Below are 17,632 nucleotides of genomic sequence, written 5' to 3'. Positions count from 1 at the left end.
TCTTCTGACCTCCGCAGGCATTGCACAACATGGATGCACTTACATACATGCAGGCAATACACGCATACACAATTTTTTTTTGAATTTTAAATAAATTAATGGCAAGCCAAGGTCTAGATAGGCAGTGGCTGACTTACCCTTATTCACAGTGAGTTCACAACAAAAATATAACCTAGAACTAGGGTCAGTGGATACCTAGGTCTCCACAAGTAAGTCTTGCCCTTAGAAAGTCAGATCCCAGCTACTAAATGGCTTTTAAACATCGTATTTTTCTCCTGGGGTTCAGATTCTACACTTGTTTTCAAGCTTATTGGATTAGCTATTTGATTCTTGTTCATGTGGACAAGAATTGTGTCTGTTTTTACTTATTATAACCCCAGTGTCTACAGTTCCAATACTGCACCTTTTCAATAAACAAATGAAAAAATTAGGGTTCCCAGCTGTTATCCAGCCAGGCCCATCTAACCATCTAGCCAGACACTTTCCAAAACCCCAGTGCTACTGGGTGTGGTGGTACATGCCGGATTACAGCATCCAGCACTAGGGAGGCAGAGGCAGGCAGATCTCTGTGAGATCAAAGCCAACCTGGTTTATTATCTTTGCTTTCTATTTGCTGTGATAAAAACACTAACCAAAACCAACTTGGGGAGGAAAGGGCTTATCTCACATGTCCTGGGTCATAGTTCATCACAGAGAACTCAGGACAGGAACTTGGAGGCAGGAACCTGGAGCACAGACCATGGAGGAATGCTGCTTACTGGCTTACTCCTTTGGCCTGTGCTCAACTGCTTTCTTATGCAACACAGGACCACCTGCCCAGGGGTGACAACGGCCCACAGTGGGCTGGATCCTCTCTCCATCAGTCAGAAATCAAGAAAATACGCCATAGACATGGCCACAGCCCAGTCCAATGGAGGCATTTTCTCACAATTTGTCAGTTGAGATTCCTTCTACCCAAGTGGGTGGTTGACAGCTAAAGATGTCCGGCACATCTACATAGTGAGTTCTAGGCCAGCTTGGGCTACAGAGAAACCCTGACTCAAAAGCAAAACAAAACAAAAAAAAAACCCCACACAACAGCAAACACACACACACACACACACACACACACACACACACACACACACCAAAATTCCAGTGCTGACCATGGTACTGCCCAGTGGACAATCTACAGTGTACACCCCTGAGCCACACTTGTAAAGAACAGCCAGTCTTTTCATCCTACTGCTCCAGGCCTTTCTCAATCTGACTCAACTTCACCCAGTCTATGTTCCACTCTGTATTCCTATGTTTCATTCCACCATTCAGCACTTTGGCTTTAATGTTAGAAAAGGTAAATTTGAAAATGGGTTTATTACAGCTACTCATTCCCAGGCGGCTTATAACCAAACCACTCCCTTGTTCAGACCAACAGCCCTCTCACACATTTTCCACAAAACCCACTCCTCCCTGTCTGATAAAATCTACCCAGTTTCCCAGGCCAAAGACCTAGACACATAAGATTATTCTTATGTGTCTAGTTCTCCACACATACACATTTGCTCTTGTTAAAATATATACTTTGGGGGCTGGAGAGATAGCTAAGTGGTTGAGAGTACTAGCTGCTCTTGCAGAGGACCCAGGTTCAATTCCCAGCACCCACAAGGCAGATAACAACCATCCTTAACTCCAGTTCCAGGGGATTTAATGCCCTCTTCTGATCTCTGCAGGCATTGCACGACATGGGCACATTTACACACATGCTGGCAATACACTCATTAAATAATAGATAAAATATTACATATACATATATATGTATATATATACACGTTCATCTTCTCTTTCTCCATGTTCCAACTATCATTCTGGTCCAAGACACCACTGCCTGTATCCTGGAACACTACAGTAACCTCCTGACCAATGTGTCTTTTACTTTCAATGCTCCCTTCTCCATCAGGCAGACAGAGCTGGTGCTTAACAATGGGAACTGAATAATGTTATTCTCTCACTTAAACTGAGGATTTCTCATCATTTTTTTGTCTTTTTGAGACAGGGTCCCCCTGTAGCTCCAGCTGTCCTGGAAATTACTATGTAGGCCAGGTTGGCCTAGAACTCATAAAAATCCACCTGCCTCTGCCTCCCAAGTACTGGGATTAAAGGCATGCACCACCACGCCCAGGTCATTCTTATAATAAAATTTAAACTCATCATTATGACCTTCATGGTCCCACATGATCTAGACCCAGCATGTGTCACCAGCAGTACTGGTACCATCCCTGTCTTCCTCAATTCATTCCAGCCATGCTGGTCTGGTCACCAGCCTGAAACAAACTAATCTCATTTCTATCTCCTGATCAGCTATTCTCTTTGTCTAGATGTTCTCCCCTTGACTTTGCACACAGTTCCATCTTGTTATCCAGTTTTCAGTTGAAATGGCCCCTCCTGGGTGAGTGGCATTCCTTGACACCACATATAAAATCCGAGACATACCACTATATCTTTTCATAATGCTTGCTGCACCTGAATTGTCCCCTGTCAACATGCACATCATCAGCTGTGTATGTATACTGCAGGATCATCCTGTTCTTACTGCTCTATCCCCACCACCTAGAATAGAGCCTGACATCATCATATTCAATAAGTATTAATAGTTATTATTGTCAGTCTGCACTGAGTACATAATGTTATGAAACATTATGCTAAGTCCTGCATACTGTTCAGTTTTCAGCACAGTCTTTTGAGAGAGTTGCCTACTCATTGAAGAGCTGAGGGCTAGGGAAGCTAAATGAGTTTCCTAAGATGAGAAAGTTAAATGGTGAGTTGAGACATAATAGGATGTAATTGTAATCTCAGCATGTGGGAAACTGAGGCAGGAGGGTCACTAATTCAAGGCTAACCTGGGCTACGTAAGACTTTGTTTTTTTGGTCTGTTGAGACAAGGTCTCCCTGTAGCCCCAGCTGGCCTGGAACTCACTATGTAGACCAGGCTGATCTCGAACTCATAGAGATCCCTGTGCCTCTGCCTCCAGAGCACTAGGACTAAAGGTGTGCGCCACCACGCCTGGCAAGAATTTTTCTTTAAAAACAAAAAAACAAAAAAACAATGGAGGAGTTCGTGTGTGTGTGTGTGTGTGTGTGTGTGTGTGTGTGTGTGTAAGATGGCCAAAGTGGTGACTGTGAGCAGTGCTGGTGGCAGCTCCAGGCCTCTGTTCCCCATCCACCTCCACCCATGCACCATGTGTGCTAGCCCTCATACCAAGTGAACGGCTTCATGATTGAATGCGATGCCTGCAAGGACTGGTTCCACAGCAGATTACTGCTGCTCTCAGCCTCAGTCAGAGAAGCTTCTCTTTGTAGTGAACATTGGTTTAATGCAGACACTTCTAACTACTCAATAATAAGTTTATGCGTGCTCAACCTTAAACGGGACATCTGTATTACCCCTCTAAGGCTCAGGCAAGACTGTGAAAGATGGGCTGGGAATATTAAGAGCTAGAGGATGGGGAGGAGTTCTGCAAAATGATGTCTTCTGGACATGACATGGCTGTTGCACTCATGAACTTATGGCAGCTGTGGTTATCTGCACAAGATAGGCCCTGTCAACATTCCATCATAAATAGGAGAGGGGAAATCAGTTTTCTTCAGTGAGGAACTACGGGAGTCTCTCCCTCTCTTCGTGGGTCGTTGGCCACTGGCCCACGAGGGCAGGGAGAGCAGAAGCGGCGAACGGGGTCAGGACGGCCAGTGAGCACTGATGGAAGAAAGCCCTTCCAGGGAGACTGGTCCCAGGCGCAGTGAAACAGCAGTGATACAGCTCCAGACACAGTGAAAACAGCTCCGTTTATTCAGTGGGAGAACTAGAGAATTTATAGTGTGGAGGCAGTAGCAAAAGCAGTTGATAGGTGCTCATAGTGTGCTTTATTTACATGTGGCAGAGGGCTCCTATCTTCCAGACTATCAGGCAATGCCTGATTATCATATAGAAAAAACCTGGGGGTAGTTTTTACTCCAGGTAACTATGCCAAAGGTCATGTTTTTAGATAAGGTCAGGCATCCGTGCTTGGTGGCACTTTCCAGGTGAGCCAGGAAGAGAGCAGGAGGCCCCCTGCTGGAAAGGGGAGTCCTTCCATTTGGCGCCGAGCCCCTCAGGACTATCCAGACATGGAGAACTACAACCCTAACAGCAGGGTTCCCCAACAAGGAACCACTGCTAAGTTGCCCTCGTTCAGGTTAATAACCCCACACCCATCCTCATGCAAACACCCTAATTAAACTCAATTGGTCATTAAAAAACAAAATAAGGGGCTGGAGAGATGGATCAGTGATTAAGAGCACTGACTGCTTTTATAGAGGACCAGGGTTCGCTTCCCAGTATCCACTTGGCAACTAATGATCATCCATAACTCCAGTTCCATGTGATCTGACGCCTTCTTCTGGCCTCTACAGGCATTGCATGCCTCTCAGTGCACTTACATATATGCAGACAAAACACTCACACAAATAAATAATTCAAAACAAAACAACACGGAGAAGCCAGAATTTGAACCCAAGTTCATAGTATTTTAACTACTCAGTGTTTAATAATAGGTCATGTTACTGGAGTCCTAAGTCAGAGACCTGGCTGGGTTTGAGGGTGCTCAACAGACCATGCCTGGCCAATCACCCTAGAAGAACAAACAGAAAAAAGTGGCGAACACAGGAAAGAAATTTATTTAATGTAGCCATCCTGGGGAGGAACAGGGACCATCATCCTTAGTCCTGTCTCCAAGTAGCTAACAAGAACTTTGAGGTTACATAGGGAGCTAGCAGAAACTGGTGTCAAGAAACATTTAGCCAAGCAGTCTTGCTCTACCTGTGGTCTTGATAAGCATTATCTCAGGGTAGGCTACATAGAACCTCATCTATCTGTAGTAACAAAGTTACTGCTGCTTGGGGAATAGTTTTGACTCCACACACAAGATGTTTATCAATCTAACCTATAATTCCAGGAATCAAAGGTGATTACAAGAGAGCATGACTCAGAAAGAACAAATCAGAAAGATGGAGTTAGGTCAACAGTTGGTCCCTCCTTCAAGTTTAGGGCAGTGATTAGAGATTTCTAGGCCCTGCTCTCTGTGGTCTGGTACAGGACATTATAAAAAACCAGCAGTTGTGCTTAGTACAGCATCAGTTGCCTGTGAATCCTAGAGGATGAGGCAGGAGGATGGTTTGCTTTGTTTTGAGGTAGGATCTCATATATCCAAGGATAACCTGGAATTTGCTATGTAGCCAAGAATGTTCTTGAACTCCTGATCTTCCTGCCTCCATTTTTCAAATGCTGAGATCACAGGGTTGCAACATCATCCTCCAGGAGGATCTTGAGTTTGAGGCTATCCTGGGCTACAAAGTGAAATATCTAGGGGGAAAAAAGAATGACAAACTGTTGTCAGTTGGCAGTCTACTGCTGGAGAAACGGAAAATCACCTTGGGCCCTGGATGAGTTGGCCTAGGTTAGGGACATCTAGAGCATCTTTCCAGATCAAGGATCAGAGCCTGGAAGAGAAGTTAAGGAGGTTTTAATGAACCCAAAGCACAGGGAAGGACAGCACACCTTGCAAGAAGATGTAAAGCAGGCAAACTGGGAAAAGAACTGGTCATCTTGAGTGTTTGTCTGTTGCGATATGAAAACTGTGATGTCCTGGGGATGGCATGAACCTTAGGTTTGAAAACTGTGCTCTGCCTCTTCTGGCCGACTGAGGAAGAAATAACTACATTCTCTTACTGTTGACTTAATTTTGCCATCAGTTCAGGGCTCTTCTGTGTGGTCCAAAATGCAGGATGGGTGTTTGATATAGGTGATAACTAGCCACATTTACCTTTTAGCTTTCAGCCAGGAAGGGACAACTAAATGTATTTACTGTCATCAGCTTTCCCTTTAGCTTTTAAAAAATGTATTATTTTTATTTTATATCTATGGGTGTATGGCCTGCATGTGTATAAGTGTACCTGTGTCATGTAGTGCCTGCGAGGTCAGAAGAGGGTATCAGATTCCCTGGAACTGGAGTTAGGGACAGTTGTTAACTGTCATGTAGGTGTTGGGAATTGAACCCAGGTCCTCTGCAAGAGCAGTCAGTGCTTTTAACCACTGAGTCATCTCTCTATCCCTACCCTATAGCTTTGTGGCCAATTTAAGGCTCCAGGGTACTTTGGTTCATTTTTTTAAACTATTTTATTTTTTGTTTTTGTTTTTGTTTTTTCTGTATTTGAGTGCTTTGCTTGCATGTATGTAAATGCACCCATGTTGTGCAGTGCACAGGGAGGCCAGAAGAGGGTGTCAGATCTCCTGGAACTACCATTACACACTGTTGTTGGCCACCATGTGGGTGCTGGGAGCCAAACCTGGGTCTTCTGCTAGAGCAGTAGGTGCTCTTAACCACTGAGCCATCTCTCCAATCCTTCTTCTGGTTCATTTTTAAGTACTAACAAGCAGTTAGATGATTACTTCTGAAATTTTAGCATTTGAGAACTTGCCTCCTTTCCCAATGTCTTAACTCCTTAACTTCTCCAGAAAATTGTTCATTCTATGTCTCTTCAGATCTTGAAAATGCCTGAAGACTCTTATCTTGGTGTTGTCAGCCTTGAATGAGGAAGATTACCAGTTTTATGGAGCATTCTTTGAATGATTAACATGTCTATGTGCAGAATTGAGCAAGAATCTGGCTCAAAGTTTTTTTTAAAATTACATTTTATTTATTTTGTGGTGTGCGTGTGTGCATAGGTGTGTGTTCCATTGTGTGTGTGTGTGTGTGTGTGTGTGTGTGTGTGTGTGTGTAGGGCAGAGGACAACTTTCAGGAATCCATTCTCTCTTTCCACCATGTGGGACCCAGGGAATCAAACTCAGGTCATCAGGTTTGGCAGCAACCACCTTTATCTGTGAGCCACTTCACTGGCCCCCAACCCGAAGTTTAAATGAGCAAAAGGAGAGATGCACAATGAAGGCAGAGATGCCACGCTTTTATTTACGTGGCAGGCCCAAGTAAGGAACTAATGCTTTTAGTAAAAGCACCTTCTCGGCCCAATACAATGCCTTCTGTACTTTTATAACCCCACCATCCAAAAACTGTTGATGGAATTGCATTGTGAACTCTCAGAAAGGAGGAAGTTCTGAGGTATGGGATTGAAGGTCAAGGGAATATTTACCCAGAGAGACTAGTGATACCTGGCCTGCAAAGTGAGGTCATGTGACTCACCCACACTCATTCCACAAATACGTTAGCCTGAGTTCCTATCACTTACCAGGCTCTGATCTAGATGTTGAGGATTCACCACCTATGACAATCTTTTGTTTTTAATCACATTTGTGTGTGTGTGTGTGTGTGTGTGTGTGTGTGCATGTGTAGAGGTGTACCTGCACGTCACCACACGTCAGAGGGCATGTGGGCAGCTTGCTGGAGTTGGTTCTCTTCTCGTACCATGTGGGTTCAAGGTCCTCAAGCCTGCTTGCACCTCTACCTGCTGAACCATCTCACCAGCCCTCGTGAGAATTCTTTGCTCCCATTCCTCTCTGTCCAGCACAAAGCTTAGGAGAACTCTCTGTGAGAGGTCTGCACTATTTGGCAGGCAGGACCATCCAGGTCTTCTCTCAAGCCCCCAGACAATCGCCAAAGCCAACCAGTAGCACTGTGTCTCTCAGGACACACAGTGGGGCCCAGGTGTGTTTATTTTGGAGTGGGCTAGATGAGAGATCTTTCAAAAACTGAAAAACAACCAACTCATTTCCAAAACCTCAACTACCTGAGGCAGAGAGAGGTGGGTGGAGATGTTCCTGTTATTGTTTGAGTTTGGGCCAAAGGGAAAAGCTTGGATACCAGCCCTTCTTGGAGCACAGAGCCTTTTCCGGAGTTCATGGAAGGCCTGTGGTTGACCTATTAGAGGTTAGGCAGAGCGTGGTTATAGAGGGCCTGACCACTGGCAATCCTACCTCCCCTAGAGACACATCTTCCCAGTGCCACCTGGCTGTACCAAGATCCTGTGTGGCATTCCTGGAAGGAATGCCAACACCTACCTAGTTATTAAAGAATTCTCTTTGATTCCCACTAGGCCTAGTTTTGAAGTTTGGATTCCTTTTGGATTTTGTGGATTTGTAGCTTTCCACAGAACCCACTGAAAAATGAGAACAGCACATGCAGAAGCTTGGCCCTTCTCCCCTTCCATTGTGGCATCAAAAGGACAGTACGTTGATTCATTCAGTTCCCTAAACTATTCAAGACAGGAAAAAAAGAGCTTTCCTTGTATGGGGTTAACAGCCACATGTCAAACAAGAATCCAGTTAGATTCAGTTGAAGTGTGGTGAAAGGGAAATACTATGACGAAACGGAAGATTTCGATTCCGGGAGGCATCTGATTTGGGATTTTTTTTCTCTGCAGAATAAATATGCCACAGCCTTGAGCTTCTCAAATTAAGGACTCTCTAGTCCGTTCCTCACACTGCCATGGGCAGACTCCCCATTAGGCAAGCCTTTGTTTAAAACTTACTAGTGGCGCCCCACTGTGTTCCCTGCTCACACTCAGCAGCCTGGCCCTGTTGCCTGTGTCCCTCCTCACTGGGCCTGCTGTGCTCATTCATCTCTGGATCTTGGTACACGCTGTTCCATCTGCCTGGATCAACTTCTGTCTAGACAGTTAGGTCCCCTCCTTGATGTACCTCCCTGCCACTTGCCACTTTATTGTAATTGCTCAATGACCAAATCTCTCCATTGTCACTGTGGGGGCTGGGTCCATATTTGTCTAGTTTGTCTCAGGATCCCCAGAGCCTAGTACAGTTCCTGGCACAATTTAGGAAGAGGAAATGGACTCATCAAGTTAGACTTTGTCAATCTGAATGATCTCTGTGCTGCCTCAAAAGCCTGGAATAGACTGAGAAATGGAGGAGGAAGAAGATGGGTGGGGGTGGGGCAGGCTGCCTGAGGAGCCTGGAAGGCATGCACCCCCTTCTTCTCTCCGCAGCTTACCCAGCTCCTGAGCTGATGAGTAAGATGCACAGATTTTTTTTTCTGACCACAGAAGAAGAGACTATAAAATTCAGCTTCCCATCTGGTTCTTCATGGTCCAAGAAAATACAGCAATTGCAAACTCCAGAGAGACAGGCACTCAAATCATGAAAGCTTAAACCTAGCCTGTCATAGCATCCCCCAGAGTAGCATGGATTTGACTCTGGAAGAAAAGTGAAGGAAACATCATTTACTCTATAAGGATCAATTCCCCAGTGGTCCTCAGAGGGGATGAGTTTGATGTTGCCTCATAGCAATTTCCCCCTCTGGCCTTCAGAGCCAACCTGCTCCATTCAACAGCTGGTCCTTGATTTTCTTTCTACTCATGCCAACATGAGGCGTGATCCCTCCCAATCACAAGGCCCATCGTCAATTTGCTTCGCAGGCTGGCCGAGAGTCGAAGCTGGCCTTCCAAAGGGAGTGCTTTAACATCTGTCCTCATCCACTGTCCAAAACCTGGCTGCTACTTCAATGCAGAGATGATGTATTTGCCCTTTAATGATTTCTATTAGAAGTAGGGTTAACTGAGACTTGCTGGTGAGAGATGAAAAAAGAATCAACTCCTTCTGTATCTAAAAACAGCATAGGAGGCACTTGGCGGGCTCGGGAGACTGTTATTCTGCGGGCCCATCAGCCCAACCCTGCCTCAGGCAGGAAAAAAAAAAATAGGGCAAAGGTTCTGAAAAGCCACCTATAGACTGGTGCCCAACCAGCGAATGGGATGTTCAGAAATGTGCTAAAAATGCTAGGTCTGGAGAGATTTGACATCCAGCTTGAAGGCTTCAGGCAGTTTGGATAAACATCTAGACTTTGGGTACATTTCTGAGCCTACTCAATGATCCCTTTGAAGTTTATCCAACTTGAATAAACCCTCCAGAAAGACGAGCCAGTAAAAAGCCTTTCTTTGGAAAGCCCCCTGGATGTGCTTCTTCATGGGGCAGCCAGCCCATCAGGATGAGTGATCTGAGAAGTGGAAAAGAAGCTTGAGACAAGATGTTCCTATAATGTTCCATTCATTGTATTTTTTTTCTTCCTGTCCTTTTTACTTATGGAGGATATAACAGATGGAAAACCTCTGGTGGACTTTGTGGACCATGAGCTTAGCCTAGATATGAGCACCTCTTGTCTTGGGCCCCTTCTCACTGACCGATCCCAGCTACTTCTGGAGGCCCAAGCTGAGATGTACACCGTGCATGTTCAAATAACAAAAGGCACCCTTTGCAGTCTAGAAAATCACAGCCCGCAGCTGGAGCATTGGTGACAGAGCCCAGCACAGTACAGGCAGGAGGTTCCATCTCATTTCCCAGAGAAGCATTCCCTAGTGGCCTAGGCAGGGGCTTGCAGCCCATCTTTCCTCCTGTTTATGCAGGTTTTCTAATCACAGAATTACTGGAGCATTGAGAAGAGCCCATGTACTTGAAGGGGTGTCCAGGTGGATGGGCACACCCCGGCACCGGGTGGCATCTCCCAAAGTGCAGACTGGCTCAATCTTACGTCGCACAAAGGTGGGTGGGCACCAAACACTGAGTTCCCGAGGGAATCAAACAGCAAGCAGCCTTTATGAGTGGGAAGTAGGGGTCTCCAAAGCTACTTTTGGTTCACTGGAGAGGATGAGCAGCACCTCTTCCCTAACGAGGCAAGTGTGCAGTGCAGGACAGAACATGGACCCACAGGACCAAAGGATGAATCAGAAGCACCTGGAAGGGGAGCTCAGCAGGGGGTTTCCTATGCCACAGTACCCCACAAACCTACAAGCTGACCATAGACCATGAGGGACATGCTCTTCTGTAACCCTGGGACTAGACGGGGAAGAGAATGACAGAGAGACGTGGCTGCAGCACCAGAAGAACCCCACTGGAAGTGGGATTACAGATAGTTTTGTTTCTTTATTGTTAAAAAAATATTAACAATGAACACTAACAACAATAATAGTACAAACATTCACAACCATTCACAACCAGTCCTGTACCCTTTGATCATTTATTCCCAATGGAGTCCTTCATCTAAACTCAGGTGGTGACTTCAGCCAAAAGGCCCCTTCATGTTTTTCATGGGTGGGTACTGCTGCTCCATTGGCATGGCCCCAAAGCAGTCTGAGGGGTTGCAGTGGCCAGCCTTGCCTGGCTGGCCTGTGGGTCCTGGGGGGCCAGGGATGCCAGGAATGCCTTGCTGGCCCATTGGCCCTGTTGCGCCCATTTTGCCATAACCTGGAGGTCCTTGAGGACCTGGGGAGAGAGGAGTCACAGAAGGGAATCAGGAGGCACAGATCACAGAAGAAGAGACAACAATAGTGACAAGGGATACCTTCATCTCATGCATATTTCTCAGATTGAAACATGCTCTCATGAGACCTAATCTGACCCTCACATTGATCTCACAAGGACAACCACACCTCTGGCTAGTTTTATCGACAGCTTCCATGTGCTAGGCAAGGGGCTGAGTGCTTTTTCTAAGTCAGTGAATCCATAAGACACTTCCCTGGAAGATGATACAGGCTCAGAAAAGCCACACATGGGTAATTATTGGGGTGACCTCATGAACCAAGAGACTTCAGAGCCAATCAGACTTTGGCCACTTTCTCATCTTGGAGAGTGACTCTGAGGATTTAAATGACCTCATCAATGTCACATAGCCAGTAAGATGCCAAGTAGGCCTTAAACTTGGGGTCTTGGTCACCACTGCATGCAACTCTCCTCACACTACATCATGCTAGCCCAGCTTAGGACTGAGGCAGACACTCAGCCCCTCTCTCCTACTACCCACCAGGCACTAACAGAGTGTCTTGACATGGGAGCATTGCTGTAAGTGGTAATTAGTCAGCCCATAGTTATTTGGCATTCTATATGATTATGTTGTCAAAGGAACATAAAGGGGGCTCCGCTGCTCTGGATTCAGGGTCTCAAAGGCTGGGTTCTCCTACCTGGGGGGCCAGGGAGACCATTTTCTCCTGCAATGCCAACACCAGTGTCTCCCTTTTCACCTTTTGTACCAGGCAATCCTGAGACAAAAGAAATGAAGTAAGTCCTATCCCAGAGCAGAAAAATGACACCATATTCACAGCAGACTCATGAAATGCTCAGATCAGCATCCACAGAACTGCGTGTGCCCCCTGGGACCCAGAAGGTAGAGCTACCTCTCATTCCTGGCAAACCCTGTCGTCCTTCTCTGCCTATCTGACCAGGGAGCCCAGGTGATCCTGGAGCACCTGGCCGGCCTGGAGCACCATCCTTCCCTGGGGGCCCTGGCCGGCCTGGTGCTGCCGCCATCTCCATAGGGAACTGCATCCTGGAGGTGTAGTAAGCCATCCTCTCTGCAAGCACAGACAAAGGCCAGGTCACTGGATGACCAGTCACTCAATATGGCTTGTAGTCAGGCCACCAACATCAGATGGCCTTTCTTCAGAGGGCGTCAGGAAGGGAGTCATGGGGTGGTATTCTGAGGGTGCTCCTGTGCCCTGGCCTCCATATGGATTCCAATATAGATCTTTCAAAACCACAGATCTGATTTTTTGCATTTCTCTTCTCTAATAACCATCACTAGTTCACCACTGGCTTCAGAATATGGTCTAGACAGATGTCCAGCCTCTTCAGTTCAACATCCGAGTTACCCCTAGGCTTCAGCACATGGGCAGGAAAAAAACAAAAAAAAACTTCAAACAAACCCTAGCAGTGCTTTCCACTTGCCGCTCACCCCTCAGAGCGCCCTCTGTGACAGAACAAAAAAAAAACTTCAAACAAACCCTAGCAGTGCTTTCCACTTGCCGCTCACCCCTCTCCTCAGAGCGCCCTCTGTGACGGCTCCTTTGAAATCAATTTTCTTAGCCTCCTTTGCTCAAGTGGGGACTTGGGAGGTCAGGAGAGAAACATTTTATCTCGGAATAGAGCAGGTGACGAGGAAGGTCTGATGGATAGGTGAACACATTCCTGTCACCCTGCTGTCTGTAAATGTGTGGGGACGGAAGGGCAGGACACGAAGGCTCTAAGAAAAGGAAGCTGGGGCTGGGTGAAGAAGTGTCTGGGATGGGTGAGCAGTACCAGCTGCCAGTTACCATCAAACATTTTAACGATCTCTTGTCTGATGAACCTCTTGATGTCATCATAATTCACCACGTCTCCCTGAGGACAGAGAAGAAACCTTGCCTCAATTAAACATCCAAGCTTGGCACCTTTCCCTAGGGAATAGACTTTATTTCCAGCAATAAAGGATGAACAGGAGGGCAAAGGTCCCGGAAGCCTCCCACAGAATCTTAATCCAAAGTCCTATCCACCCTGAAATGGTACACCACATTTTGTGGTAAAATACAATTTAGGGCTGAGGCAGGGCCCTGTTGTTCCCAGCACCCCACACAGAGCTAAGAGCCACCTGTGTGGTAGTTAAGCTCCTTCTTGAAGAATGTTCAGCAGTTTCTAAAAATGACCCATCCCTTAGCTCATGTGCCTGATTGGTGGGACAGTGCCCATGGTTATTGGCTTCCCCTTACCATAGAGCCTGGCACACCAGGCAGTCCAGGGCTACCTGCCGGCCCTGGGGACCCAGGGTGGCCTCTCTCTCCTGCAGGACCTGGTGGCCCAATAGGTCCCATGGAACCACTCTTGCCAGGCCCACCAGGCATGCCAGATCTTCCCTTTTCTCCTGCCTGTCCCTTCTGTCCTGCAGGTCCAGTGTCACCCTACAAGGACAGCATTATCAAGTGTTTTCAAGTCTGTGTCACAATGTCTGAGCAATCTGCCCCTTCCTCAGCTACCACCCCCTGCTCCAGCATTTCCACAGGTCTTCCTGCCTCACAGCCCCCCGAGCAGTGTTTCTGGAAGGCAGTTCTCATGCTCCTTACTGGAAAATCCTGATGGCTCCTACCTGCCCTCAGCAGGAAGGCCCTTTTTCCTGGCCAGGCAAGAGCATTCACGATGGTCCTGGTCCCGCTCACACTTCACACCTTCCTCATCCTCATCATTCTCTGCTTCTGCCAGGTTGCCTGAGTCTTTGCTCTTTGGAATGCCTCCCTCCCTCCCCACAGTCCCAGCACCCCAGCGAGTGCCCCTCTACCCTCCTCTACTGCTGAATGCTTCTGCTCTTTATAGAGCCTCCCCCCAATTTTGAGTCAGAGTTGTGGGCTCCCCTCCTGGGGTCCCCAGTAATTGTCTAGTCTTCTGCAAAACTTGCCATACCCTAGTGTCAGTGTGACTGGCCGGCGGGGAGTGCCACTGTTCAAGGGGCTTCTGTTTACCCCAGACCAACACAGAGGACCAGGAGTGAGCCAGGGCAGGCAAATGTTTAGCGGATGAAAAAAAAGATTTCCATTCCCACAGCCACAGCTGGGACAGGCCAAGATGAAGAGCGTCCAGAGGTAAGGTTCCATCCCCCTTTTCCTGCCCTTTGGCTTTTCTGGGCCTCCTCTGTGGCTAAAATCACAGCTTGGAGCTCCAGAGTGACTTCTCTGAAACCCAGTCGGTGCCCACTCACCTTCGGGCCAGGAAGTCCATAGAGTCCCTGCTTTCCAGGGGGTCCCTAAAAGAAGGAGAAGTTCAGAGTTAAGTCTGAATGGTATCACTAAGGCTCCCTGGGGAGGTTAGTACAGTAGAAAGACCACCTTCCTCTGCCGTAGGCTACTGACCGTGCCCAGCTGGGCTCTGTATGAGAAAGGATGACAGCATCCCTGCCAACTGAGGGGCTGACAGCCAGAAGGGAGGATGCTATCCCCTGGGGCACAGCCTTGTTTGATCATGTTGGCTAGGACCCTCATCACAAATAGATGTGACAAGAAGTCAGAATGGGACGACCAGTTTGGAACAGCAGGGGGCCTGGCAGGAGCTAGGGCCTGAGTAGGCTTTGTTTGGAGTTTGTTTTTGTTACTGTTTTTTTCTGACTAAACATAGGGTCCCCTGGTTCTCTTGGAGCAGTGTATTACAGGCAATCATCACTCAGTATCTGTAGGGAACTGGTTCCAGCATCCCCATGGATACAAAAATATGTCTCAGGTGCCTTTTGTAAAATGGTGTGGCACTTGGATATAACCTACAGGCGTTGACTACGTGTCCTAACTCATCTCTACATTAATTATAATGTCTAGTAGAGCATAAATGCTAGAAATAGTTATCATACTGTATTGTTTAGGGAATAACAAGGAAAAAAGTGAGCTGGGAGTGGTGGTGCACACCTGTAATCCCAGGACGCGGGAGCCTGAAGCAGGAGGATCAAACATTTGAGGCAAGCCTGGGCTTCATGTTAAGTTCTGAGTTAGCCTAGGCTAGTCTCAAAAAAGAAAGTCTGTATATGTTCAGTATGCATGCAATCCTTTTCCTGAATATTTTCAACCAATCAGGTCGACTGAATCCCTGGACGTGGAAGCGATGGGTCTGAATTTTGTCAGAGATAGACTTTTCCCATGCGAAGTGCTTACTGAATGAATGAGGAAGGAACAGGGCAAGATGGGGACCAAAAGGAGTGTCCCCAAGGGACAAGGAGACCCACAAAACAGTACCTCTTTCCCAGCTGCACCGTCTGAACCAGGTTCCCCCTGGGGAGCAGAGAGCAATGGAGATGTAAAAAGCTGTCACCCAACATGGTCTCACAGGCCTAACACCTTGCTCAGACCCCTGGTTCCACCAAGAAGCCCCGACTGACCCTGCGGTGGCCCTTCCAACCCTTGCTGTAGCCTGGCCCTGGAGCCCATACCCACAATTCCTGGCTGAGGTCTACACGGGAAGAACAGAGGTGCCTTTTCACCTGGGATCTGAACATACCCCCTGGTTTTAAATGTGCATTAAATATTTGTTGAAGGATCACATGAGCTGTGAGCCTCTGTCCTCAGTGCTGGAATGTGCTGACCTCCCTCCCTCCCTCCCTATGACAAGACAAAATAGGCTGCCTACAACCCAGCCCCTGCCCAGGCCCTTCTGGTGGGCTGCTGGGAAAGAGAGATTTGTGGTTACAGGACAAGTGATGGACATGTATCTGGGGCCCTGGCAGCTCCTGAATCTGCAGGCAAGAGGGATTCAGGAAAGGAGGACCCACTCAGGGGCCTTGGGCAAGAATCACAGTGAGCAGAAGTGCTGACCTCTGGCCTTCTGGGAAATGGGCCCACTGACCATGTTCAGATGGCTGGAGTCATTTGCCATATCAGGGACCACCAGCCCTAGGGCCTTTGCTATTTTACCCTGGAAAAATGTCTGCTTGGTGAGAAACACATCACGGGCTAGGAAACCTGAGCCCACTCTTTGGCTCTCTCGGAGTCATCTCCCCCTGATGTAGATCCCTGTCTAGAGCTTTAGAGAGAGGCAGTATTGCAGACTGGCTAAGGATGCAAATTCTGCAACGGAGCAGGCTGGGGATCAAGTCTCAGCTCTAAGCAGCCTACTCAGCCACGCTGAACCCCCACGTCCTCATCTGTAAGCCAAGGACAAGTGGATCTACTAAATGGTGTTGCAGTGCAGATTAAGATAAAATGCACATCAAGTCTAAGCTATGGCTCACTCTAGCACATGGTCAGTGACCAATATAGCATCGCTCTGAATGCTAAACAGGGGCTGAGATCAAGTCTGGCTTCTGAGGAGCTCAGAAAGTTACAGTAATAGCACTATATTTCTGGTTCCTGACATTTTCAAAGACTTTCTATGGATACTGACACGCTCCCCTGGGGCAGAGGCAGGGGCAGCACAGGGACCAAGTCTCCTCTATCTGACACCTCATTGAGGGATCCACATCAGGTTGATGGTGTATCCTCAGAGGCAATGACCTTGAATGCAGTTGGCTCAGCACTGGCTTGCAAGGCTTGTCTTTCTGAATGTAATATGATCTCTAGGCACAGGCCCCACCCAGCCATCTTGCCATGCTAATACCCTCTTCTTCCCTAGAGACCCCAGGTGCACAATACAAAGCCAGCTGAACCTTTCCCTAAGCTGCCCTCTAAGATGTGGAGTCTTACCGGGGGACCAGGGTGTCCAGGTGTGCCAGGTTGGCCTGGGAGGCCTGCCACACCTCTTTCTCCAGGGGCTCCTCGGTCTCCTTTCAGGCCCTAGAAAACAGGAAGGTCAGTGGAGGGAGGGAGAAGAAGAGTCCATACAGCCAGAGGCAGGCACCCCATCATGTGCCAGGGACCATGCCTCTCTCACCTCCCAGGGACTGTAGGGACAAGTGGCACTACTACCTGAACCTGTGGCATGGCCCTAGGATGGCCTCCAGCCATCTCTCAAGCCCTTTGCCACATTCTAGAAGGGAGTTTTGGGGCAGGTGAGAGAAGCTGATGGCAGAGGAGGAGGGGAAAGCAGCTGTTCATCTCTCTGGCTTCCTCCAAGAGGAACCCATAGCAGAAAGGCAATATTCCTAGCGGGAGTAAGGAGAGGAAAGTCACTCACCGCGGTGGACATCCCAGGTGGACCTGGCTGGCCTGGAGACCCCGGTGGCCCCTAAGGAGAGGACAGTCAGGGTATGGAAAGGGCTCTAATGGGGTGGTGACAGCAGGAGCAGCCAGTCCTACACTGCATCATTTCTGTTCTCTTCTGGAAACCCTTTCTTCCCTTCTGGCCTTACACTTGAGCTTCTGCCAGGAGCTCTGGTCCCAGAGCAGAGGCAGTGGCAGGTGGGAGGGCGGGGAGCTGAACACACAGGACCCTCCAGCCCAGTGCTC

General features: G+C 47.8%; 1 protein-coding gene across 6 annotated transcripts in view; it reads right to left on the bottom strand.

The window, feature by feature from the left end:
* Positions 1–10,842: 10,842 nt before the first annotated feature.
* Positions 10,843–17,632, bottom strand: part of Col16a1 (collagen type XVI alpha 1 chain) — a 50,974-nt gene continuing 44,184 nt past the window's right edge. For all 6 annotated transcript variants that reach the window (XM_029553611.1, XM_029553618.1, XM_029553625.1 and 3 more), the window contains 9 exons: positions 17,361–17,411; positions 16,931–17,020; positions 15,488–15,523; positions 14,470–14,514; positions 13,490–13,678; positions 13,058–13,124; positions 12,143–12,319; positions 11,930–12,007; positions 10,843–11,234 (listed from right to left, as the gene is read on the bottom strand). In XM_029553611.1, the coding sequence (XP_029409471.1) occupies positions 11,032–11,234; positions 11,930–12,007; positions 12,143–12,319; positions 13,058–13,124; positions 13,490–13,678; positions 14,470–14,514; positions 15,488–15,523; positions 16,931–17,020; positions 17,361–17,411 (936 nt within the window). In that variant the 3' untranslated portion in view covers positions 10,843–11,031. The remainder of the gene's footprint in view (positions 11,235–11,929; positions 12,008–12,142; positions 12,320–13,057; positions 13,125–13,489; positions 13,679–14,469; positions 14,515–15,487; positions 15,524–16,930; positions 17,021–17,360; positions 17,412–17,632) is intronic.

Source organism: Nannospalax galili, unplaced genomic scaffold (assembly GCF_000622305.1).
Source record: "Nannospalax galili isolate Female #2095 unplaced genomic scaffold, S.galili_v1.0 scaffold111, whole genome shotgun sequence".
NCBI classification, from domain to species: domain Eukaryota; kingdom Metazoa; phylum Chordata; class Mammalia; order Rodentia; family Spalacidae; genus Nannospalax; species Nannospalax galili.
The sequence above is the reverse complement of the archived record's forward strand: the minus strand, read 5'-3'. Positions and strand labels throughout refer to the sequence as shown.